The sequence below is a fragment of the Syngnathus typhle genome, linkage group LG18, assembly GCF_033458585.1.
Source record: "Syngnathus typhle isolate RoL2023-S1 ecotype Sweden linkage group LG18, RoL_Styp_1.0, whole genome shotgun sequence".
In the NCBI taxonomy this organism is placed as follows: Eukaryota; Metazoa; Chordata; class Actinopteri; order Syngnathiformes; family Syngnathidae; genus Syngnathus; species Syngnathus typhle.
Window position 1 is genome coordinate 6,366,018 of NC_083755.1, and position 24,132 is coordinate 6,390,149.

Consider the following 24,132-nt stretch of genomic DNA (forward strand, 5'->3'; position numbering starts at 1 on the left):
AGGGGAGACAGGAAACATGACCAAGCTTTTTTTTTTTTTCTTCTCACTGCTTTCTTGTAGTCAGATCTTTGCTAGAATAATAAATGACAACTTTTTTTTAGTTTTGTTTGCAGCGCATCAACAGATTCCAATTCCAACTCACTTTGGTGGTCCGCAAAATGACAACAAAACTTTTTTTTAAAGGACAATAAAAGAATTTGATGGCTGCCTTTGAGGTAAGCGGCCATAATAGCACGTGTAAACAAGCGTGAAGTCCCGCTAAATCCAAGTATTATCGAGCATCGGACCATATACAAACAACTCTTAAGGCTCTTTTGTAAACTGACAGAGAATCTAAATAATACTCTCGGGATTATCCGCAGGCCCAACAACATCATTTCAGAAAAGGGCATCTGATTATTACAAAAGGCTGAAAACGTTTTTTTAAGAATTCAAATGTATTGATACATTCTTGGGTTACATAAAGCAACATTGTCCGAATGTAGTCCTCGTCGCTATGTTACATAAAGACATTACAAAGATTAATTTCGAGCGGAGGCATTTGTTGCCGCCCGTTCATACTCGAGGACAAGTGAGGTCAAAGGACCGACTCAACAGGTTCTGTGTGGCATGTGAACTTGGAGACAAAGACAAAACAAAGAAAGATTTATCGTCAGACAAAAAAAAAAAAACAGTCAATTGATAAACGGACAAATTTTGCATAATTATGAATTTGAATCATTTAATCACTAAAACTTCATTTTCTAATCGCTAATAATAATTTGTATACTTTTTGTGCCATTCATCCATCAAGTAAGATAGACGCGGTTGACTGAAACTCAAACTAATTGCAAACAAAACTAATTAAGACGTCACATTTCCTCGTTCATTAAAATGTTCTAAATGTTTTATACTCATGGTTTTCATACAACAGGTCCATCTGGACTGTTGGCGTAGTCCTGAAAACTTGATGCCAATGAGACATGATTTGTGTAAAATTCAACACCAGCTCTTGCGGATTATTTCAATTTCTCAAGTCCTCAATTAGTCAAAAATGTTTGTGGGAGAATTGTCCCTTGAGATTTTTTTTTTTTTTGCCTAGGATCTGCGAAAATGTGATCAGATGTGCAGAAATAGGGCGTTGTGCACCAACCTTCTTATGACTCATCGTTAATGGTGAAGATTTAACTAAGGGTAAGGATTAACTTTTATTTAATTTTATTATTTATTCATCACTCTTACTATTGATTGTTTGAATTTTTGCCTTCTTGTTTTTATATTGTGTCGCGTACTTGTATGTCTATCGTGTTATGTGTCTCGTCACCGTGGGATAGAGAAAAACGTAATTTCGGTCTCTTTGTGTGTTGTGACGTGGAGAGATTGACAATAAAGCTGACTTTGACTTTGACTTTGAACTTCCGACTCTCTGCCAGGTTGTTTTTTTTTATGTGGCAGCAAGTTGGATAGGACAAACCGGTTGAGAAAAAAAAAAGTGCTTGTTGGAAACTATTATTGACTGGGAAAAAACGAAATCAACAAAGCCGATTCTGCTGGTTCATTGTTCTCGTCTCCGCAATATTTTGGTTTAACTACTTTTATCATGACATTTTTATTATTTCCCGGCTTTTGTTTATACAAGCACCAAAACTTGTTTCATTCACCAACATTAGATTCTCACGCAGAGAAACATTGGTTCTAAATTGACCATTATTGTTTGCTAACACTCGCTCGATCAATCATGTCGGTCCATGTGTATCCAAAGAATTTGTAAACGACATTTTATTGTAAAACATTAAAACAGTGAAAGTGAAAAAAAGAATCCTTTCCTCAAGTAGCGTGACTCTTATCGACAACATAAAGTGACAACAAATAGTACAAAGTCAGCATCAAATGTGAACTAGCCTCCACCCGTGTTAAATATGTACATTTTCCAGTTGTAAACTATAAATATAGTTTGGCATTTGAAAATAAAAACATTGCACTTAAAAAAAACAGTCCTGTATTCGATAATGTAACAATATTGATAGCTTCTAGTGAGTAACAAAAACATTTTGGCAGGCAGTTGGCATGACAACCGTTGAGGTCTTTTTGGGACACGCCCCCCCCCCTCCTCAAGAAGATGGTGTGAATGAATCTGTGTAAAAAATAATAATAATAATAAAAAGTGTGATAAGTAGTAGCGGGAATAATATCGGAACGTACCTCTCAGGTTTGGGGGGGGCCGAGGGGGTTTGTATGTGCCGCCTTGCGCCAAAGTATCCACAATCCAGCTTAGTGCGCTGGAGCAATACTCCATCTGCGGGAGAAAAATATTCGTAAACACGACCGATCAATCATTTTCAAATTGCATTTTTTGTACCTCAGTCTCTAAAGTCCTGAGTCTGTGGTCAAAGTCTCTGCCCTCAGTCAGATATTTCATCACACCGTCCACCCTGCAAAAAAAAACCCGACATTTTATTCCCGACGTAAATTCTACTCGGACTGAAATGGCTCACTTGGTCGACATGCGCTTGAGTCTCTCCGAGTCGCTGCTCTTTTGGATTTTACTCTGAGCGCTTAAGAATTCTTCCTTTTGGATGGTTTCCCACGTCATGAGTCGGTTTGCCGTCTTGCCTTTGAGTTGCAATACTGCCGAGACGCAAACAAATTCAGCCCTTGTGCCGACATTGATGGACGGGAAAAAAACCAAAAACACAGACCGAAGTGGTGGATCTTGACGGACGAGACCTTGCGGATATTCCTTTTGATGAAGAGGTTGATGTGAGAGAGGAAGATGAAGGGCGGGGCCAGCGAGGGGCGCGAGTGGTACTGGACGATGAGGTTGTAGCGTTGGAATTTCCAGTAGATGTCACTGTTGGCTTGCACCTCATTGAAAGTGTAACTGCAAAAACAAAACATAGGAGTGATGAAAAAAAAGAAAATGGAGGAAGGGGGGGGGGGGGGTGCTGAGACGTCTACCTGAACATGGCAATGAGAAGATTGATAAGTAGGATGTTGGTGACCAGCAGGTAAACAACCAGCAGGATTACCACCAGCCAGTTACTGTACGTAACCCGACACGGTTCTGCACCGGCGTCAATCAGTGTCACGTTTCTGGTGCACGGCATGTCCCAATCCTTCCCCACTGGGAAGATTAAAAGCTGTCAGAGAGAATTGCAAAAAAAAAAATGGTCGCCATCGTGCATCGCTACCATCCATTTCTTCCACGGGGATCTGTCCAAATATGTGCAAGTACGGCCTGTAGAAAACCCGGCGGAAAATACGATCGGGTCGGGGGTCGTAGGAGTACAGCAAAGCCTGATTGGCTACGCCGTAAGCCATCAGCCACACCCCCAGGAAGAAGAGGAAGAAGAAGACATCCTTCATCTAAAATACAAAAAAACAAAATCTCCTTTGGTACCTTCTTGAGATGTCTCGTCAATTTTTAGTCTTACCATCTTTCCCACGATGATGATTTTGGGTCCTAGCTGCTTGTGAATGGCAAAGATGTGAATGAGGCGGAGTGTGAACACCATGTAATCCACACACAGAACATCTCTGCCGAATTCGTAAGACCAGTTGAACATCCTACGAGTCAAATATTTTTTTAAAGTCAGCCATTGTTTGCTCAGCCTGTCATGTTAGCGTGTCACGAATGTGATTTTAACAATCAAGGGTACAAATTGTACTGAACTAACGACCCGGAGTTGGCTTCTCTTTATCCTTAATTAGAAATCACACCCATTAGAAAGATGTCAAGTCTAGCAGGCTGCCAAAAACTGGTGCGGCGGGAAAACTAGCAAAAATGTCGTTAGCGCATTAATGGAGAGGATCTCTATGGTGACTACTTACAAACATAATTGGTGAACTATTCCAAGAATGTCAATCGTGCACCTCGGTTGGACATTGAATTTGCAACGCGTGGATGATCCACTAACCTGCAAATTAAGCCGATGACGAACAGTACAATGGCGGTGAGGTCACATTTGTTCCAAACATCCTGAATGTACACTCGGAGTCTCTGGCGCAAAGTCTTCGTCCCTAAAAAGAAGGTCTTGGGGAAGAAAGATATTAGTTAAAGTCATTGCAGAACTTGGTGGTGGGGATGGGAGGGGTGTTAAAATTACCTCTCGTATCTCCTCACACACCATGGTGAAGACCCAGAAATAAAGCACCAGCTCAGTTATGGCGGGACCCGCGGGGGGCGGCGGTTTGAAATCCACCAGCAGCACGTAGGCGAAAAGCAGCAGAAAGAGGAAGTACATGAGGACGTTGCCCAAAAAGGAGGTGACTGGCGCGAACCAGAATTGACGCCATCTGGACACGACGAACGGACGTTCGGGAGGTTTCGGGGCGAGAGGTCGGCCTGAACGAAAACTCCAATGAGGATTTTCGACTTTTTTACAAAACGGGGGTGACTCACCTCTCATGGTGGCAGTTCTGGGAGTGTAGATTCCTTGGGAGTCTGCTTCACTTGAGGTGGAAGCAAAATATGATTTCAGTTTTGTGGACGCCATTAAAGATGAAATGAGAATTTGCTACGAGTTGATTACATGTGCTTAATGTCGGAGAAGGAGAAGACGGTGGTGCCGTAGAGGCTGTTGTCTCGGCCCACGGCGTCCTCGCTGGGATTGATATTTTTCTCCTGCGGGTTCTCCTCTGGTGACCTGCGAGGTGGAAAGAACACCCCGATATATATATACACTAAGTCACGGAGATTGTTCACGAGAATACCAAGTTACCTGAAGGAGATCAAGTTGGTGTAGCAAAGGACGGGGCAGAAGAAGGTGAGCAAGAGTTTCCACACTTCTGTGTTCCTCTTCATGTCACCCCACCAAATTTGGGACAACAGAGACTGTGGAAAGAGGAAAAAAGAATCCGTTCATTCAGTGCTAAGAGATCTGCCCGTGCGCTGGTGGAAACAAAGCGAGTCACCTGGACTCCATCGTGGCTGAAGAAAAGACGCGCGTCGGCACTCATGCCCATTTGGAGGCAAGTGGTCCCGCACCACACCGGCGATTTGCGAATCAGTAAAGTGAAGGAACGACTTTCGTTGCTACGGTAACAAGAACTGAAGACATCTGAAATTCAGAAAATAAATAATAAAATATTTGGCTTGAGCTCAATATTGCTAAATGTTATGATGTTTCTGCTTTTACCATGTGCAAGATTCTCAAATTTCTGGGCCATCTCTTTCATTGACAGTTTGGTTTCCGTCTCAGTTTCCAATTTGGAAAGTTCTCGGAGAATCTTGCAGCCACTCAATGCACTCAGTACGGACTCTCCTGTCTGGAAAGAAGAAATAAAAAAAGGTTTTGTTCATTACACGAGTCCATCTTCTATCTGGAAAGCTACCATCTCCCAGAAGAAAGTGGCCATCTCGCTGCGGTTCTGGAGGACGGCCCAGATGAAGAGCGAAGCCCAGGGGAAGAGGCAACGCTTCTCCCGATACAAACAGTCGCCACGCAGGAGCTTACTGGCGCGCTGGAAAGACAACCAACAGGTTGGATATGATCAATAAAGAGAGATCATATAGAAAAATGTTGTTCATCTCAACCCTCTCCCACATTGAAATTGATAGAAACACATACATGCAAAGGTTTTGAGATTTGTAGGTGTTTTATATTTATATTATTTATAGTTATAGTAGACATACTCTATCTACTATAACAATAAATAATTTAATATTACCTATATCTGCCATAGGTCATGTAAATATTAAACCATGTAAATTAATGGTGGAATGATGCTTTGAATTGCTCTATCGCCATCTCGTGGTTAAAAATCTGAACGACATGCTTAAACCGCTATAATACAATACGATATATTAAATGTTTATATTATTTATAGTTGTAGTAGATGTAGTTAATGTAAATCATAAAATATACAATAAATAAAATGAATAATAATAATAATAATAATAATAATAATAATAACAAATAAGTGGATGTAGTTAATATAAATATATTTATTACTATAATATAATAAATAAATAAGTACATGTAGTAAATATAAATACCTGTTATATAATATTACATTATATGATATATTTATATTAATATTTATATGAACTACTTTATATTAATATTTATAATAACTACATCTACTTATCACTGTCATTATTATTATTATTATTATTGGTGTTATTATTTTTATTGTTAATTTCATTCATTATTAATTTTATGATTTATAATAACTACATCTACTACAACTATAACTAATATAAACATCTCATATATTGTATTGTATTCTATTATAGCGGTTTAAGCATGTCATTCAGACTTTAACCACAAGACGGCGATAGAGCAATTCAAAACATCATTCCACCATCAATTTACATGGTTTCAATCCAGTGCAGTACATGAATTTTTGCCCCGCATCAAAGCTATATTATATTATATTATATTATATTATATTATATTATATTATATTATATTATATTATATTATATTATATTATATTATATTATATTATATTATATTATATTATATTATATTATATTATATTATATTATATTATATTATATTATATTATATATTTGTTAAATTTATATTTATCAATATATTTTTATTTATTGTTATATTTATAATAGTTTAATCCATTTAAAACATCCACCCACCATCAATTCACATGATGCAGTGTTTCACGTGTATGTGTATATTTGCCTCGCAACGTGGCTCTTGAGAAAGTGACTCACAAATAGATTTCGACCGCAGCGGGTTTTCAATCATGCAAACTGGTCATCTTAATGTAAAACCCCGATAAATAAATGAATGAATAAATAAATAATTACCCTCATCGCTCTCCTCTTGGATGTGATTTGCTCCAAATCCAATGGAGCATAATAAAATGGCTGGCAGACGTCACCCATTAACAATTCTAGCACTCTTGACACCTATGGAGAAAAGGAAACATAACAAAATAAATAATAAAGATTGGCGCACATTTCAAATGTTCCAGAAAAAAATAAATAAAAAATCACCTCAAAAAGACTGAGCTCAGACACTGGTCCACCGTGAATATTCTTCGCTGCACTTTTGCCGGGAGTCTCCTGCAGGGGCGACGGCGTACCAAGTCTTTCCAACAAGCGGCGCTGGAGAAGCTGGTAGAGAAGTGTCCCGTCAGCCACTGATCTGTAGAGGCTCTCCAACCGGCCGTAGGTCAGGTAGTCCAGGATGTTGAGGCCATTCTCGGTGAAGAGGCGCACAAACTGAGGCTTGTCGTTGACCAGGGCGTCGGTCATGGAGTCTTCCAGGTCTTCGTACTGGTTGAGGTCATTTTACAGGTCATGTGACATTTCTGACTCTCAATGTCGTTTCTACTCACCCTCCACTGGATGTCTCCATTGAAGAGTTCACTTTTCGCAATGTCGACCCTGTTCCACGTGACGGCCAGTTTCAGTTCTTCATTGTACGGGCTGTGGTCGACCGACACCCGCTGTTTAGACGCTGGGAAGTGGCACGGTGTTTAAAATTAAGCTGCCACCTGAAAGGTGTCTTTAATGTGGATTGGATATTTGGACTCTACCTCCCACCAGAGCTTTGAGCAACACTGTGTCAAAGTCGTTGGGGCCCTCCTGCTCTCCGTGGTAGATGGTGATCAGGTCTTTGTTTTGGTAGATGCTCAGAGCCTGGAGAAGTCCACAAAGTGTTGAACAAAGTGTTTGTTGTTTCAAGAGCAGCAGTGTCTAGTGGATGGTGTTGCACGAGGAAAAAAATTGAAGGGGCTATTGTAGCGAGGGATATCTTGTGAGCGTTTATGCCCTCTGCAAATTACTTGGCAACGTTCCATGTCTGTTATGAAAGATCCTGCCTGTGCTGCGATGGAATTTTGAGCCCAGCGGCATTAAAAGAAAGGTCAACCCAAACTCAGAGGTTCATCTATTGTAGGGTACAACTGGGGGTGGAAAAACTTTGGCGTTCATGGAACGGATTTTGAAAGCAGACACAGGTAAAATAATTCATTTGAATCCTACCATAATAATTATCTAATTCAAATAAATTGATTTTTTTAAATAAAATCATAATACCAATTATTTAATCAAATATTTGCCCACTTACTGCTGGGCCTTCCTGCTTGCTGCTTATAAAAAAAAAAAAAACATTTTGAAAGCAGACACAGGTAGAATAATTCATTTGAATCATACCATAATAATTAATTCAAATAAATTGATTTTTAAAATAAGATCATAATACCAATTATTTAATAGAATAATAATATTTGCCCACTTACTGTTGGGCCTTCCTGCTTACTGCTTATAATAAAAAAAGAAAAAGAAAAACAATAACAACACAGGTGTGAATAGAGGTGTTGCACTTACACGCTCAACAAGTTTGTCCGTCTCCACTTCGGAGGGAAAATATTTGCGAACCCGTTCTGCCACTCTGTCTTTCAGATCCACACTGGGCCCGGCCTCACTGTCACCTTCGCCGGAAGACGGGACGACCGGCGCTAACGATAAATTCTTCACAATGTCACTCAGGAAGTCGGCCGTGCCTCCTGAGCCCGCTAGCACCAACCAGGGCATGGAGCTCTTCAGAGAGAGATCAATTCTCTGGTAACAAAGGAAATAGGGACATGTTTCTTCAGGGTGTGTTGTTGTTTTTGTAGCGTTCACAAAAAAAAAAAAAACAGAATGACCCAATATGGTTCTACCTCGAGTAGAGTTGCATCTCCTGAGACCAGCATGCAAAGAACTGGGATGTCGATACTGCCGCTGCCTAAAAAAAAAAAAACGAGACAGAAGGAATATTCTTATTATCATTATAAGTCTATGGGTAGGAATATTAGTGCTGAGGATTAAAAAAAAAAAAGTCTACACACCCCTGTTCAAATGTTTTTGTGTTGTAATGAGAAAAAAATTCAAGTATTTCAAAACCTTTCCCCCAAAAAATGACTGTCTTTGCAAAAGTGTGCACACCCTCTTATTACTGTGGATGTGTTCTTCAAAAAAACATACAAAATTATCTAAAATGCTATGATTTATGATCAATGCAGATATTCCTTTTTGTCAGGCAAGAGTTAAAGAAGTTTGGTTCATTTCTGTTGTTGCACTGCTCTTGACTTGACGTGTCAAAAGCATGCTCGGGCATGCAAAGGCTGCCAGGATCATCGCATACCTTCAGTTCAGGAGTCAACACAATCAATTCAGCATAACACATTACGGGGTAGTAAAGCGTGATTCATTAGGGAGTAAGATCCGTGCTTTCTTAGAATTCCGGTTGGATCCTTGTAAAAGTACTTGCAAGAATAACAACAAGGAGGAGGGGGGGACAATGGAGGCAGCTGACCTTCGCGTTGAATGTATAAAAAAATAAAAATTCAGCCACACAATGGGCTCTATTTAAAAAAAAAAGGAGTTACCCCAAATGCCCGTTCGCTGGTGGGAGATGTAGTCCTCCAGTTTGGCCCTGAAGCCCGTCTCGCCACCTCTACGTCCCACGCTGCCGTCATCCACCAGCAGGAAAGCCTGATAATTGTTATCCAGGCAGCACGAGTCCCGGGTTATGTTGTTGACATAATACTTGGCAGGAAAACTGCCCTGCAAGAAGAAGAATCAAGGGAAAGGTTCGTGGCAGGTGTTCTTTCAGTAAAGGTCAAGAAACTTTGTTTTGGAGATTCCGAGATAGATGGACAGAAGTATTGGGACATCTGCAGAACTAAACTTGGCTTCTAAATCCAATTGGGTGAGAGGACAACCTGTTCATTGACCAGCTGCTGGCGGTTGTGGACGAGGCCCCAGGGAGCGACGCCCAGAGCCACCACCTTATTGAGGGAGAGCGACGACGCTGCGGTGGCGTGATCCCTCACCGCCTCGCCGACGCACCTGCCGACACCTTCGCGCAGGCCCGCCGTAAAGATCCAAGCTCCTGAAAAGGCGCAAGAAATGTTGATTGGAAGAAAAGCAGCAATCAAAAGAAACCGCGTTATTATTTTCGCTTTGATCCGAGGTCTTCCGAGAGGAAAGCTGGTAGAAATGACCTCAGATGGCGGGAGAACAGCGCGTGCCACCTGCATTTGGCAAAGTAGTCAGGAAGAAAAGCCCATTGTCGTTCCAAATTTAACTTCACACCCTCAAGGAGGCCCTGGCTTTATTGGCATGGCCTTTTTTGTTTCCAAGTGCAAAAACACTTTTCACATGATCTTAGGAAAGCTCCGAGCGATGAGTCATCGATGTGATTGTTGTAGCCCGTTGTTTGATGTTTTTACCTGTGCTTTGGGAGGCTTTAACCAGACCCTGCCTGAGGACCTCCCGGACCCACGTCTTCACCTTCGTCCTGCCTTCGCCGCCCACGACGGACACCACCAAGTTCGGAGCGGGCAGACCCCAGTGGGCGGTCATCAGGGTGTAGACCATAGACGGCGGTGTGTCCCACGACAAGCGCAAAAACTAGTACCCGTACAAATAAAATAATTCATGTTAAGTGCCGTGGAGTAATAGGATCGATCAGAACCAAAGAAAAACACCCACGTAGCTGTGCCGCTTGCTGGCGCCTGCAAACTGTAACTCTCCGAAGGCATCCGTTGGGTATTCGGAGGAATGCTGGGCGCTGTCCCAGTGATTGACAATGGCCGTGCTGAAAAAATCGCCGAGCGCCACGGAGGCATGTGTATCTCTTGTCCCCCCGCACTGGCACAAGCCGCCATTACTAAGAGAAATGGAGGAATTCAAGTCAATAAAAGAGCATGAGACATCAGCATATGAATGTCATAGTACCTGAAAGAATCTTCCACAAAGGTGGTGCAAATTCTTTTCTTGAAGATTTTGGGGATCCAGCTCTGGAAAATAGATTCGAGGTCACTTCAAATTAAATTCTGAGCTTGATGGAGATGGAAAATCTAATCATGGCACGTTGTTAGTTCATAAAAAAATAGCTGATGTTACACTAGTGAGGCATGCAGGATTTAAACACTCGACTGTGACTTATGACAAGGTGCTGCAGTTTGCCCCAGTGTGTGTATGCGAAGAGAGTGTGAAGACTTGAGATGGGTGAATGTTAAAAGGATTATAAATTGCAAAATACTTTTTTTCCCCCTCCAAAATCACAAATAAAATATTTTCTACACAGGCTGTAATGTATACAACTGTACATTTACATTCATACTGTTTATATTTATACTAAAACAGTATACTTATAAAGTGAGGTATTGTGCATGTTGCTATTACTGTAGTAGAAGAGACAAATAATAGATTGATTTTACATAATGCATAACTTATAAGTAAATAATATTATTTATTATTCAAATAAAAAATAACTTTTTTTGCCCAAGGAAAAAATATTAAATAATAGTGCGAAGAAGGCTGCGTTTCATTTACTGTTTCAAAATAGTACGACCACGTGATACCAAAACACGACAGCTGAGCAAATAGAAATGGGACGCGGCCATTGTGATAACTCATTTCGGTACTGTACTGTACTTTGATGTTCGAGAAACACGGCGGAAAGTTTTTCCCCGAGTTTAACGTGTCGTCCATTCAAAACTGGACTTTGTCTCATGTTTTACTTCTTAAAAAGAAACACCCAGACAGCGTTGAAAGCAGGTGACAGGTTAAAGTGGACAACACAACACTATTGTTTCGTGTAAATTCCGATAGCCGCTATTGTTAAGCTAGCTTTTGACACTATCGGATGCTAACTTCACCCGCGTTACGCGATAAACGCTAAATTGTCATTTGGCCAAACGCCAACGTCTTCCAGAAATATTTATGAAAAGCCCTCGCGTTTGATAAGGAAGACGCAAACGTGCAATGCTTGAATGGGCGCTAACACGGACACGTCATTGTGACTCATTCAATGTCTGTAAACTTTCACAACTGCTAGTTCCTCCACAACAATTGCAAAAACGTTTTTTTCCCGTCCTCACCTGGTCCTTTTCAGTTTTGTTGTTTTTGTGTCCGCCGTCTGCTACGTCTCCAGTGTCTCTCATGCTTTCTTTTTTCCCCCCCTCTGATTTAGAGGAAGATGTCAGGAAAAAACATGAACTGTGGATTTTTTTTTAAACCATAATTGACTGACTATTTCCCCTTCCGATTTGATCACAGTTTCTCAGTCCGTGCAGACGAAGCAAGGAAGGTGCAGAGCAAGAAAAGCACCCAGGTAAGGGTGTGGTTGGAAGAGGCAAATACTATCTGAACCTCCCACAACCACACAAATGTCACACTTAATTCAATTTATTCGAGAGCACTTCTAATATGTCTACTGTATGCACACTTGCTACATTTTTGCTCCTCTTATTTATTATGTATGTATTCTTTACTTGTATGTATATTGTGTACTATGTCTTGCCACCGTGGGATAGTGGGTAACGTAATTTCGATCTCTTTGTGTGTCTTGGCATGTGAAGAAATTGACAATAAATCAGACTTTGACTTTGGATCAACATTGCCTCCAATACATGCTGTCAAATTTTTAAACATGAAGACTCTTGCACAGGACTAAAAATATCACACTTGAGCCTGGATTACATTCATGTGGGAAGGGAAAAGCGCAGCCACACAAGCTGTCATGTTTTGCCATGGTTTTAATCGGAACATAAATATATTACTGTAAATACAATTAAATAGATTTCTTTGAAAGCATTATTAAATATATACTTGCAGATAATATACATCCATAACAAGTACCAGTCAATCAGAATGTTTTGAACATAATAGAGGAGTTTGGTACGACGTCCCGCCAACGTTCATCTTATCTGCCGAATGAATTGGGATTATTCACGTCACTGGATTTTTCTTTTCCGTTTCTTTTGCCCAAATTGTTTAAAGTGTTGGCCAAATTGTGGATGTGGCAGGTGCTCAACTTGCATTCGGGCTGGGGTGCGCGCCTCTGGCGAAGAAGTAGTCTTCCTGCCGAGCTGTTGATATAAGAAAAAAGGGTGTGTAAAAATAATAAAATAAACATTAGAACTAGAAATGTGCGTTGGTAGACAACCTAGGAAGTGCAGGTTGCCCGTAACTAGTATCTTCATGAATTGTAAGTGTAAAAATAAAAACAATTCTGGATGACTAAATACAAATGATTACCCAACTGTCCATGATGATATGACACAGTTTAAGCAGTTCAGAATTTATTTTAAAATAACTTTACTACTAGAGTAATACTCCTTCTTTTTTTTCTTAGGTACCTGCGTTTGATTGCATCCATGTCCAGACGTTGCTCACTTGAGCGAAAAGGAACAACCTTCAGAAATGGAACGTGCCGCTTCTGCGCCTCCTCTGACCTTTCCAACCCCGACGCCTCGACCGTGTCTGCCGCAACGGAGGTGTCGCTGTCCAAGCTGTGATTCCGACAAATACAGGTAAGACATGAGAGCCCGAAAAAAAAAAAGAAGTAAAGCAAGCGGGTGTCTCTTGACTCACCTGAGAGTGGCTCTGAGTGGTGAGGCAACAGTCAAAGGTACAGTGAGTAGCAGCAGAACGGCTATCTCCATACCGTAGTGATCTACGGAGAAACAATTACGTCAACTTATGCTCTGGAAGGTTTTCTGTTCAAAAATGTTCACTTACCAGCTAGAAAAATCCGCTGTTTAGAGTGAGCCTTCAATCCAGAGGTGGTGTCAGTGTCGCTTTGTGATGGTCAAGTCGCTTTTGGATCTTTTATAGGCAGAAAGGGCGAAGGAGGCGTGTCTGGACTTTCGTCATGGTCACTCCGGGCCAACTCCCATCCTGGTCATCTGGGGCCTTTACATCCTAATTTATCGCACGGGTAAATGGAGGCAACTTTTTAGTAACAGCGAGAACATGCCATGATACTCAAAGTGACCTTGTTTCATGTTTACGTTGATTCTCATGGCCTCCCTTTCCCCGATGCGCCCCCTCCCCCCTTTTCCTCTACATCCCGCCACTCTCAGTCCACTTGCTGCTGAGCAATTGTTCCACAAATCTTTCTTTCTTTTCCATCACCTGCAGGAAGCGCAGAGTGGCCCAAAATAACGCCGATTCTCCGCCGCAGGCTTTGCTTTATCGCCCCGTTTTTCCTGTGCCTTTTCCCCCTTGAGTCACATTTGCCATCAAGCGTGTTTATTTCTGAAACGTCCTTCGCTCCCACCGATCCCCAACATGCGATGTGAAGAAAAACAACTTGCACACCGTTGTCGGACCATACACCCGTGTTACCACTGTGTTCCCGCGCTAACCGCAAAACAGAATTTGGGGTCCAATAAATCTTTCGATACTTTAGTTTTGCGATTTTGTTATCACTCGTGAGGCCGTCAGCAGTTTTTTCCTCAAAATGGTGCTGAACTGGAGGCAGGGATTAAAAAAGAAAAAATATTTTGCCAGGCAGAAATTCTGCAATTTGACATGCTTTATTGCAGCAGGTGTTCTCGAACGATTTCCTCATAAGAAACAATGGCTGACTGAATCACCTCTCGCACTATTACAACTGTGAAAGAATTGGAAAAAGAAAACACTTTCTCAACCCACCCCTCACCCCAGGCTCTTCATCTCTCTAGTGCTCGGCTTTTCCCACCGGGAATCTATTGTTTACCTCCACCGTGAGCAGCATCTGGCCGGCCCGTGTCGTCACAGCATTGAGTCATCGCCCCGTCATGAGGTAGAAAGCTCACGTCGTATGATTAAGACGGACTTACGTGTGAATTTTACGAGTCCTGTAATTTCCTCACTTACACGCTGACACATCGTCAAAAGGAAAAGGGACTACGTGCTGAAAAAAAGCAAAGCCTCTTCAGCTGACCAGCTCCTGAACTCCACTCCTGCTTGCAACGCATGGAGCAAAATGAGCAATTTACGTGCGCATTTTACGGAATGCGATAAATGGAGTTCACTCGGGTCAATCAGGCAATTTTACTTGAACATGATGACTCCGCTTAGAGTATTAGTAAGAAAGGCACACTGTCAAGTTTGGCCACTGACCTACATTCTCACCAACAATCGTACGGATGTATGGACTTAATGCTAACAGAACGGCACAAAGACATATAATGTAAGCTAAGTCCGATACCGTCGTTACGGTCGCCGGAGTAAAATTTACGGCGTGTTAGGACAGTTGGTCACAATGTCGCAATAAATTAACGTTAGCAGTGGAAATCATCCATCAGTGACAATGTTTGTTTCAAGGGTCATCCGTCTCGAGGGCCCCGTTCATTTTCACCAAATATATGTCGGGGGCACTCGGCGGGGGACCCTTTTTCCCAGTTCTCAGTGTACATCCTGTTGTTGCAGCCACCAGTTGGACACTTGAGAACCTCTCGGCCCTGCTTCCTCTACCCACTGGGCACAAGGGTGAGCATCCTGCCAGGAAAGCCCGTCAGTGCCACTCATATTATTATCTTCTTTCGGGGGAAATTTTAGGAGCTCTCAAGACACCTTCGTGAGTACGCATGTAAACATCCTCTTCATCTGAGAGAGCCATCGGAAATCATTTGAGCATGTCACCCACTGGTGTTTTTCCACACTGAACTTGAGAATGAATTGATTTGACTTAGTTAAATGCTCGATTGTCTTCTGGCAAATAGTGAAATAAATAACACTGCATTGGTTGTCAACCAATCACAGGGCTACATTTTGGAATGTTTTGTTCTATAATAGTGTCCTTAATCATTTTTAGCTGTAGTTTGAGAACCATTGGGCAACACGCGAGGTGTATTCGTAATAGTAAATCGTTGTTTTGATGGCATTTTTTAGGAAGGTAAGATACATAGAGGAGAAAACGGTTTGAGCCTGCCGACACCTAGAAAAAGGTTAGCCGCTCATCACAGAGATATAAACTCCGAGTCCATTAGTGGATTATAAACTCTGTGGCCCCTTCATCTCTCTTGGATTAACAGGAGAGAGGGAGAGCGGGGAGAAGCGGAGCACCACCAGAACAGCGCAGAACCCAGCAGAACTCCGCACGCTGCGTCCGTCAACGAAGAAAAAGTGCTGCCGTGACAACGCACCTCTGTAATATCCCCCTATTGATAAAGAAAATCAGTCAAGGTAAGCAAACTGCGTGTCTGATTGCCTTTTGTGCACTTTAACGTCCTATTAGAGTCCTTTTTGGCGTTACATTGTGAGAGCGCGGTGGTCATTCGTCAATCCATTAACGCCTAATCTCCGCCTCCCGCCGTGATTGTCGTGTAACTTCCATTTTAATTATTACAAGCATGCCGGTGGACGTGGAGGAGATTATCCGCTGCGTCAAGCACGGAGACGTGAGCCTCGCTCATACCCAGCTGCAGAAATTCAACACGGAGGTAAGAGACCCACGCAGAGACACGTTTTGCGGCGTGTATGACGATGGCCGCGTGTGCCTGTGTTCCAACAGTACGCCCAGTGCTTCTTCTTCGACGCAGAGGAGAGGGACAGGAGGAAAGTAAGCATCAGCTTTTACCGTACGGCTCTGCATCCGCCCGCTCAGCGTCACTCCCCGCTGTCTCTTCCCCGTACATCATCCAGCCTTCTTCCTCAAGCCGACCGCAGCAACACACACACACACACACTCCATCCCCGATTAGTAATTCTGCTGTATCAGTCGTCCCTGATCCGCTCTGCCTGCGTGCTCTATTAGACTGCAACACCCCACCCCCCCACCTCCCTCCCTTCCCTCGACACATAACCGTCTTTTCTACGTAAGCACTCTGTATGTCTTTGTTTGGAATATTGATCTTGTTTTCTTTGTTCTGTCTCCTGTATCTTTGCCGGCTGCTCGTCCAAAGCAAAGAAAACTGGAAGAGGTACAGAGGTTAAATGTTCTTCCACGAGATGGTCGAAAGTGCATTTTGTAATTCACCTGTTGCCATTCATGCAACAGAATAATAGCTTTGCGTTTAATTCAGCTTGCAACGCATGGAGTGCATTAAATTGTAAATTGGAATGAGATCATCATTATGTAAAAAAAAAAAATGATAATCAGTTGTTTTAATCTTTTCAATGTTTTCCCAGTTCAGGAAGAATAAAGTGAGAGAGAGTACCGATTCAGACTCTGACTCCAATGAGAATGACCCGGCAGACAGAGGTGTCCTCCTCCGACAGGTATGGAGCCCACACTCTCCTTGTTGTTGGATGTTGGCGTCAGTAATTCCAGTCTAAGTATAATAAACCAGGGATAGGTGTGTTTTGTAGCAAATAGCTAATGACAGGTTCCACACGCACAAAAGAAATTCACGAATAGGCGGCCGTTCACTGTTTGTCTTTAGGGTTTGGCCGTGGTGCTGGTGAGGTTCATAAGAACAGGAATCCCGTGTTACTTGCTGCAAGTCGCTCTGCGAACGCTGAGGATCCTCTCTCGAGATAAGAGGATCCTGGGCCCCTTGGTGACTGACAACGCTCTCCTCACTCTGGCCAAAGCGGCCGGGCTGAACTCCACTGAAGCACACGACGACGAGCCCGACGACGAGCCTGACTCTGATTTCTACGACAACATCATAGCATCCCTCGCCCAGGAGCTCCAAACGCCTTCCTGTTGCGGGGACGACGCCGACGACAGCCATGACGATCCGGACCGAGAATGCTCGTCGACCTTGGAAGACGATGCCAAGCCAGACCTCTGCAGCAATCTGGATGGCATCAGCCACAGAGGCAGCATCCATCACAAGGAGCTGGAGCAAGGGCGGAAGGACCGACGGGAGAGCAAAATGGTGGGTGCGGATGAGGAGGACGACGGCGTGTCGGGAGAGGAGCTGAAGAGGAAGGAGGCTTTGAAGGTGTTGTGTAATTTGGTGTACAACAGCACGTGGGCACAGGAAAGGTTCAGCACTCTCAGGTGGGATTTTTTTTTCCTTCATTTATATTTACAAGTCAAACCACAAGTCTTATACACACACGCAACACCTCGTTGCAGGTTGATATGCGGCCTCAGAGAGCGCCTCTCCTCCAGCGTCAGTTGCCCGGCTCCCTCCAGTGTTCAGTTCTACGAATTACGACTCACCTTCCTTGTTACTGCACTGCGACCAGAGCTCAGCGCTCAGCTTCAACAGGTGACTCTTCTTATTCCCTTCAATTTGACTGGTCTGTAAGCCAACTCGGGCCATGCATGCTTTAAAAGAGTCGTTCTCAAAATGTGGTACGCAGGCTCCCTCTTGTGGGAGCTGAGAATCACTACATCAACAAAACGCTCACAATAATATTGAATATACAGTGCTTAAATATTCTCCAAGAATGAAGAGACTCCATGTTACAGTACTTTTAGCAGTCTACCAATTCGTCCCTCAGGAGGGAGGCGTCTCAATCCTCTCAGCAGCTCTGGAGGGCTGCCTGGAGGCGCAGTGGAAGGAGCAGTACGAGTGCGTGCTGGACCCGGCGGCGCCAGCCATTTCTCCGGAGGCTTCTCAGCGCATCATCGAGATCCTCAAAATCCTTTTCAACGTCACGCACAGATCCCACAGGCAGGCGCCCACAGAGGTGAGTTGGAAAATTATCAGGAAAGGATCTTGGCTGCATTTTATTTTTATTTTTAAATTAAGGTGTCAGTACAGATACCTGAAAAATTGTACTTTGTCCAATTTAGGATGATGCAGCTCTCTTCCGCCATCTCGTGGCGATCTTGCGTCTCTGCTTGATGCGGAAGTGCGTGATGCCTGAGGACACTGATGAACTGCAAGGGTGAGACTTTTCTCCCTCATCTTTTCTTACCCTAAACTACATTCTTATGACTTTTTTTTTTCCATTGCGTAGTCACACGGTCAACCTGTTGTCGGCACTGCCCCTCCAGTGTCTTGATGTTCTCCTGATGGTGCCGCTGCAGCCCGACTCGGAGCAGTGCCACGGCCTCAACATGGATTGCGTCCAAATCCTGCTGCTGTTTATGGAGAGGCGTCTCGAATCGGTAGTCTGTCGATCGTCTTAATCGAGGAAGAGTCCATTCAGCATTCTGGAGACACACATTTCCTTTATCTCCTGGCAGATCATTTTGCATAGATTCAGTTTTCTGTATAACCCTTAGAAGTCGGTTATTGCAGTGCAGTGGGCAACACCAGAGTGCTTTTTCCTCTTCTCAGGGGGATAAAGTCAAAGAGAAACTGACGCCAATCCTCAACCTGCTGACAGAGAGCTGCCGGGCACACAAAGAAACGCGCCACTACATCAGGAAATATGTAATGAGCCCCACAAAGTCATGGCGACGGTAATGGAAGCGTCAATGTTTTGACGAATTAACTCCACAGGTTCTGCCTCCCCTGAGAGATGTTTCTCAGAGGCCGGAAGAAGGCTGCACTACGAAGAGCCGCCTGATCCGTCTCATGACTCACTTGGATACGGACCTCAAACACTGCGCCGCCGACCTCATTTTTGTCCTCTGCAAGGAAAATGGTAACCAGCCGTCATTGTGGAGAAAAGAAAAATGTTGTGGATGATTTGTGTGAAAAATGTGTAAGTCCACATATTTGAGAAAACTGCATATACCATTTCCCTCCCAGTCAGGCGTTTTGTCAAGTATACAGGCTACGGCAACGCGGCGGGCCTTCTGGCCACCAGGGGCCTTCTGGGTGGCCCGACATCCCGACACTCGTGCAGCGAGACCACCTACTCCAGCGACTCGGACTCAGACACCGAGGAATACCGTCAAGTTAAAGACCGAGTCAACCCGGTGACGGGGCGAGTGGAGGCGGAGCAGCCGGACCCCATGGAGGGCATGACGGAAGACGAGAAGGAGGAGGAGGCCAAGAGGCTGATCAGAATCTTCAACAAGCTGTCCAGGTCGGCATGCGGTACAATAATCCCCCGTGGACGGAACCCTGATGTGAATTGCAGAAAAAAAAACGATAATTGGTGCCCCTCAATAAAACGTTTACGGATAACAGATGCGCCAAAGATGATTCCCAAGCACTACTTTTATACCTGACATGGCTTTGCCTTGTTTTTGATCTCCATTCCAGTTTCATTGCCTGTATTAAATCATCTCAAATGTTTTCAGGGATAACATCATTCAGCCAATGGGAGTGGACGCTGATGGGAAGCTGGTCCCGATGGCAGGACTGCGGGAGGACAGCCTCACCGAAGAATCGGCCTCAGATACAGATGAAGTTGAGAAGAATCAATGAAGTACAATTTTATCATTCAAATATCCTTTTACTGCAGTGGTTCTCAAACAAAGGGCCGGGGGCCCCCCGGGGGTCCGATAATTTTAATTTTTTTGTTGGTGATAGGAAGAGAGCTCTCGGAAATATTTCACCCCTGTGAGGGGTCCCTGGTCCTACTTTGAGAACCTGTTTTAATGCTTAAATATTTATGATAGTAGGTAAGATGAGTGACAACCAAGAGATGGACATTCTGTTTTTAGACATTTTCCTTCCCTTTAGAAGAACAAACCTTTATTATTTATTTAGACATTTATGGAATTGTTTTCCAAATTTTCTCCAGGTAAGACACATAGGAAACATCTCATTCACACTATTAGTGCAAAAGCTGTTGAATGAAAATGACAGATGTTGTGATTTTTGTGGTTTTAGATGCATCTTCTCATTTCATAACTAGTCAGAATTATGTGTTAATATATTGAAAGTCATTTTTCATCTGATGAAGACTGACATGTGGTTATAGTGATTAAACAAATGATGAGAACAGGATGACTGGCATTCTCCTTCATTGCGTTTGCACACGAAGCAGTTTTTTGCAGCGGCATGAGGAAAGGTAAGAAAAAATGTAAACCTCACATACACCCTAAAAGCATGATGTGTCCTAAAAAAAAAAAAAAAAAAAAAGCCCGGCCTCAGCCTAGGATCATCTCTTCCAGCGACATTTGCAGGTCGACGGATTTCAAAGAGGACGCGCCGCCCTCCATCGCCATGTTCTTCAAGTGCTCCAAAGATGTGAGCACCACCTGACAAAAGGTGTGGATCATTTTCTTAATATCTTAATCAATACAATAAAGCAGTAACAGTAGACCTCACCTCCACTGTGATGAGTTTCTTGGACAAAGGACCCTTTTGTGGGTCAGGCCATTTTTCACCCAAGCACAAGAACAGGGAGCAGGATCCACACGCTGTCCCTTCAATTGATATAAAGTCCAGGATTCCTGAAGGAGACAGAACTATCAATCGAACCATAAATGCCACACATGAGATGAAGGGGGGCGGGGATAATCGTACCACGGAGAAAGTCGCTGAATGGGTAAAGCGGGTCCGGGTGCAGTTTGGAAATTTCCCGTGGCAGTCCACTCTGGTCAAACTCTGAGAAGCTCCAAAAAGCTTTGCTTTCACCTCGTCTCTGGCCGTAAACGACGTCGCCCGACACGCCAATGTCCAAGCCCTCGCCCAGCTTGTCCAGGATGCACTGTGTCAGCTTGGCTTGTGTTTGATCCTTGATGTTGACCGGTCTCGGCAAGGAGACCAGAGTCAGGCCCGATTTGTGGTCCAACACCGGCCACGCCTGTTCAGGCCTGAAGTCGAGATGTTTTGAATTCTTGTGCCCTTCAGTAACTTGGCCGCTAGGTTGCAGTATAACAGTTATTGTTTTGACGTTACCTGTAAACTAAGCGGAATCCAGCTTCGTTGGCAACCAGCTGCTCCAACTCCTTCTTCCCTCTGTAGTGCACGATTATCCGGAATTGGGTCTCTGAACGTGTAAAAGAGAAAATGTATTCAGTTGATATTCATGATAAATAATACATTTATTGTCATTCAAAATCTTGACAATGTTTAATTTCTCTTACTGAAATGATCTCCATCCTTGGTTTTATTAATGTCGTCTAAAAACTGCTTTGCTAATTGGCCCTCGAACGCCTCGTCCACAGCTCCCTCCATCGGATGCGCCGGTTGCCCGGGGAACCGAGCTTCGCTGACCGCATCCTCTACCGCTACTGGATCCGACTGTTGCCACGGCAACACACCGCTGCCAATCACAGGCTGACGCTGGAACTCCTGTTGCTCGGGAGGAGGCTCATAGGCGGCCGCTTCTTTGGAAAAAGTTGGGAAGAAGTGAATAAATCTACAGTGCAAAGAAAGGTACCTTATGGGCTCACTGCCGCATTGTTGAATTATTTGAATCCAGCAGTTTTAAGGGGGAATAAAATTGCTGCTACCTGCTTGAGGCCCAATGTTGAGATCCGTGAGACATTTTTGCAGAATGTCCTCATGGGGGGTGGATTCTGTCAGCAAATTTTAATTTAGACCAGGGAAGGCCATCCTACGACTTATTAATATGGGCGACACTCACCTTGGATTGGATGATAGAGATCCTCATCCGTGAATGGGACAACGTAGCTCTAAAAGGCAGACATATTTGATTGCGTTTTTTGAGAAGGCCAACAGACACAACACATGCACGTACTTGGATGGGAGGACTTTCATGGGGATCCGGCTCATGTTGGCTAGGTGATGCAGCGGAAAACATGTCTAAAAAGATAAGAAAAATATATATCATCGATAAAATTCAGCGAGCCATCTTGCTCAACTGTGATGTGGCTCACCTTCTGAAGTCGACTCATTCGGCCAGCGATACACCTTGTGAGGGTTCGCGGTGTCATTCTTGTTGTCCGAGATCAATTCGAACTTTTTGGCTCGCAACGCGGAGCGGAAGTTTCTCTTCCACACTGAGGAATCTCCGTTGATGTTCCCTTTGCCGCTCACTTTTGCCCAGTTCTAGACACACGTTCAAATTGCACAAGAACAACTATTCAGGGCATCGGGAGTGCCTCTAATGGAACCCAAATAAAGTTCAATTAATCTGTAGGCTTTTTTTAATTCCTTAAAGTTTTGTGTTTACTCATTTGGAACCGTTCCTAATCTCCTCCACCTTGTCTAAAGTCTGCAGGTCCAACGAGAGAACAACAGCTTGAACTATGATGACGTGGCCATCACGCTTGTCGGTAAGATGTTTTTTTTTTTTTCTTTTAGGTGATGCGCAGTTTCAAGAGGGGTGTGTAGACTTTTTACATTAGCTGTAAATGAACAAGAGTCCTGTAATATTTGTTGTTAATATTGCACCCTCCCACTAATATTACTTTGTTAAAATGCATTCATTTTTCGATGCATAAATAATAATCATATTTAATTTAGTTTATGAACAGGTCCGTTGATAAATTACAATTAAATTACATGTAAAAAATCTGATTTAAAATGTTCATAAATGATTTAAAATAAATGTTATTATATATGCAAAAATATATTTAAATAAACCATTCAAATGAACCCCCATTTTTGAACAGATGTGCAATTCCGTACCTTGAAGATGAGAACATCACTCTCAGAAGAGTCTTGTCTCAAAGCGTGCTTCCAAGGGATGCAAAATTCAGTTTGCTGCTGGTTGGTCCAGCAGACGCCAGGATAACTGCCGCTGTTAATCTGATCCCGAAGCCACTCGATGAGCAGAGGTTTGGGATGAGCCATCTCTATCAAAGTAAGGACACATTTTAAACAGAATATAAACAGCATACCAATTGCTTTTTTTGGAAGGGGGCAATGTACGAATATCTTCCATGACAACTGAACACCATAATGGTTTTGAAATCTCAATTTATATACAATGGATATAAAAAGTCTTCACACACCTTTTGAATGGCAGGTTTTGTGGTACAAAAGTTAAGTCATTCTAAAAATGTTTTTAAAAACCATCCACCTTCCTATTTCAGCCTTTACAGCACAGCTCTAAACATTCCTGACCACTAGAGGGCAGCACTGTATCATAGACGTCAAAATGGATTTTAAATCCAACAATGAATAAAATGATCACAATCAAGACATAACGCAGGTTTTCTTTTTTTAGCTCCAAATTACGTTATTTCGTCATTAAATTAACATACCACAACTACTTACTTTACTTTTACAACATTTCTGATCAACAAAAACTGCAGGAGCACTAAATGAATATATACCACAACTACTTACAGATTTCTTCTGCAACAAAAACTGCAGGAGCTGTTAACCTCGCCTCTTTTCTTTTTCTTTTTTTCTCTTCGTATAAAAATACGTTTATCTATATTGGAAAATGTATCGAGTTCGGGTGTCGATTATATGCTATTCCGTCTTACAAAGTAGAAAAACATTGTGGCTCTAACTGTCACGGACGGAAGGTACCATAAAATTCTACCACAAATCTAAAAGTTTACCTGGAAAAGTAGTCAAGCTTTGGATGCGTTGTGTTGAATTTGCGTCGCTCTCCAAATGGCAAAATGAAGTGCGGATATTTAAATACCAGCACTGAAGGCGAGTGCCAGTGCTTTCCCTCGAAACCACTCGGAGATTTCAGTTTCGTTTTCCAGACGTCATCTGTATTTCCCAGCCCCCAAGCGCACAGCT

General features: G+C 43.0%; 3 protein-coding genes and 1 long non-coding RNA gene across 13 annotated transcripts; 2 read left to right on the plus strand and 2 right to left on the minus strand.

Annotated features, from left to right (window-relative positions):
* Positions 1 to 4: 4 nt before the first annotated feature.
* On the plus strand, positions 5 to 1,971 carry LOC133142626 (uncharacterized). The gene is made up of 2 exons (XR_009710226.1): positions 5 to 215; positions 1,082 to 1,971. It is a non-coding gene; the product is annotated as an uncharacterized LOC133142626 (long non-coding RNA).
* LOC133142621 (transient receptor potential cation channel subfamily M member 4-like) lies at positions 1,741 to 11,966 on the minus strand. Its single transcript, XM_061263975.1, has 28 exons — positions 11,824 to 11,966; positions 10,676 to 10,737; positions 10,430 to 10,607; positions 10,168 to 10,348; positions 9,658 to 9,827; positions 9,322 to 9,499; positions 8,614 to 8,678; positions 8,279 to 8,512; positions 7,486 to 7,588; positions 7,285 to 7,406; positions 6,941 to 7,222; positions 6,752 to 6,853; positions 5,314 to 5,442; positions 5,118 to 5,247; positions 4,894 to 5,039; positions 4,701 to 4,813; positions 4,512 to 4,625; positions 4,382 to 4,431; positions 4,086 to 4,324; positions 3,897 to 4,012; positions 3,414 to 3,546; positions 3,171 to 3,345; positions 2,938 to 3,103; positions 2,679 to 2,860; positions 2,475 to 2,607; positions 2,339 to 2,411; positions 2,182 to 2,275; positions 1,741 to 2,113 (listed from the first exon to the last, which is right to left on the minus strand). Exons 1-28 carry the CDS (start codon positions 11,884 to 11,886, stop codon positions 2,091 to 2,093), a joined length of 3,756 nt encoding a protein of 1,251 aa, XP_061119959.1. The 5' UTR covers positions 11,887 to 11,966; the 3' UTR covers positions 1,741 to 2,090.
* A 1,150-nt stretch (positions 11,967 to 13,116) lies between these two features.
* LOC133142623 (synembryn-A-like) lies at positions 13,117 to 20,463 on the plus strand. 8 transcript variants are annotated; one of them, XM_061263984.1, is made up of 19 exons: positions 13,223 to 13,257; positions 13,562 to 13,664; positions 14,413 to 14,513; positions 15,143 to 15,202; positions 15,605 to 15,660; positions 15,748 to 15,898; positions 16,065 to 16,155; positions 16,227 to 16,274; positions 16,618 to 16,635; positions 16,844 to 16,933; positions 17,098 to 17,663; positions 17,742 to 17,877; positions 18,113 to 18,301; positions 18,408 to 18,502; positions 18,575 to 18,725; positions 18,898 to 18,993; positions 19,063 to 19,207; positions 19,315 to 19,594; positions 19,812 to 20,463. In XM_061263984.1, exons 7-19 carry the CDS (start codon positions 16,066 to 16,068, stop codon positions 19,936 to 19,938), a joined length of 2,031 nt encoding a protein of 676 aa, XP_061119968.1. In that variant the 5' UTR covers positions 13,223 to 13,257; positions 13,562 to 13,664; positions 14,413 to 14,513; positions 15,143 to 15,202; positions 15,605 to 15,660; positions 15,748 to 15,898; position 16,065; the 3' UTR covers positions 19,939 to 20,463. The 8 variants fall into 8 exon arrangements, with proteins under 8 accessions (XP_061119971.1, XP_061119974.1, XP_061119969.1 ...); XM_061263985.1 differs by lacking the exon at positions 13,562 to 13,664 and having other exon boundaries at positions 13,120 to 13,257; XM_061263991.1 differs by lacking the exon at positions 16,618 to 16,635.
* On the minus strand, positions 20,166 to 24,100 carry irf3 (interferon regulatory factor 3). 3 transcript variants are annotated; one of them, XM_061263995.1, is made up of 11 exons: positions 23,943 to 24,100; positions 23,059 to 23,225; positions 22,305 to 22,476; positions 22,166 to 22,230; positions 22,052 to 22,100; positions 21,918 to 21,983; positions 21,549 to 21,788; positions 21,361 to 21,451; positions 20,986 to 21,275; positions 20,788 to 20,912; positions 20,166 to 20,717 (listed from the first exon to the last, which is right to left on the minus strand). In XM_061263995.1, the coding sequence occupies exons 2-11, from the start codon at positions 23,221 to 23,223 to the stop codon at positions 20,607 to 20,609; spliced, it is 1,374 nt and encodes a 457-aa protein (XP_061119979.1). In that variant the 5' UTR covers positions 23,224 to 23,225; positions 23,943 to 24,100; the 3' UTR covers positions 20,166 to 20,606. The 3 variants fall into 3 exon arrangements, with proteins under 3 accessions (XP_061119979.1, XP_061119978.1, XP_061119980.1); XM_061263994.1 differs by having other exon boundaries at positions 21,549 to 21,791; XM_061263996.1 differs by lacking the exon at positions 21,918 to 21,983 and having other exon boundaries at positions 21,549 to 21,791.
* Between the last annotated feature and the right edge of the window lie 32 nt (positions 24,101 to 24,132).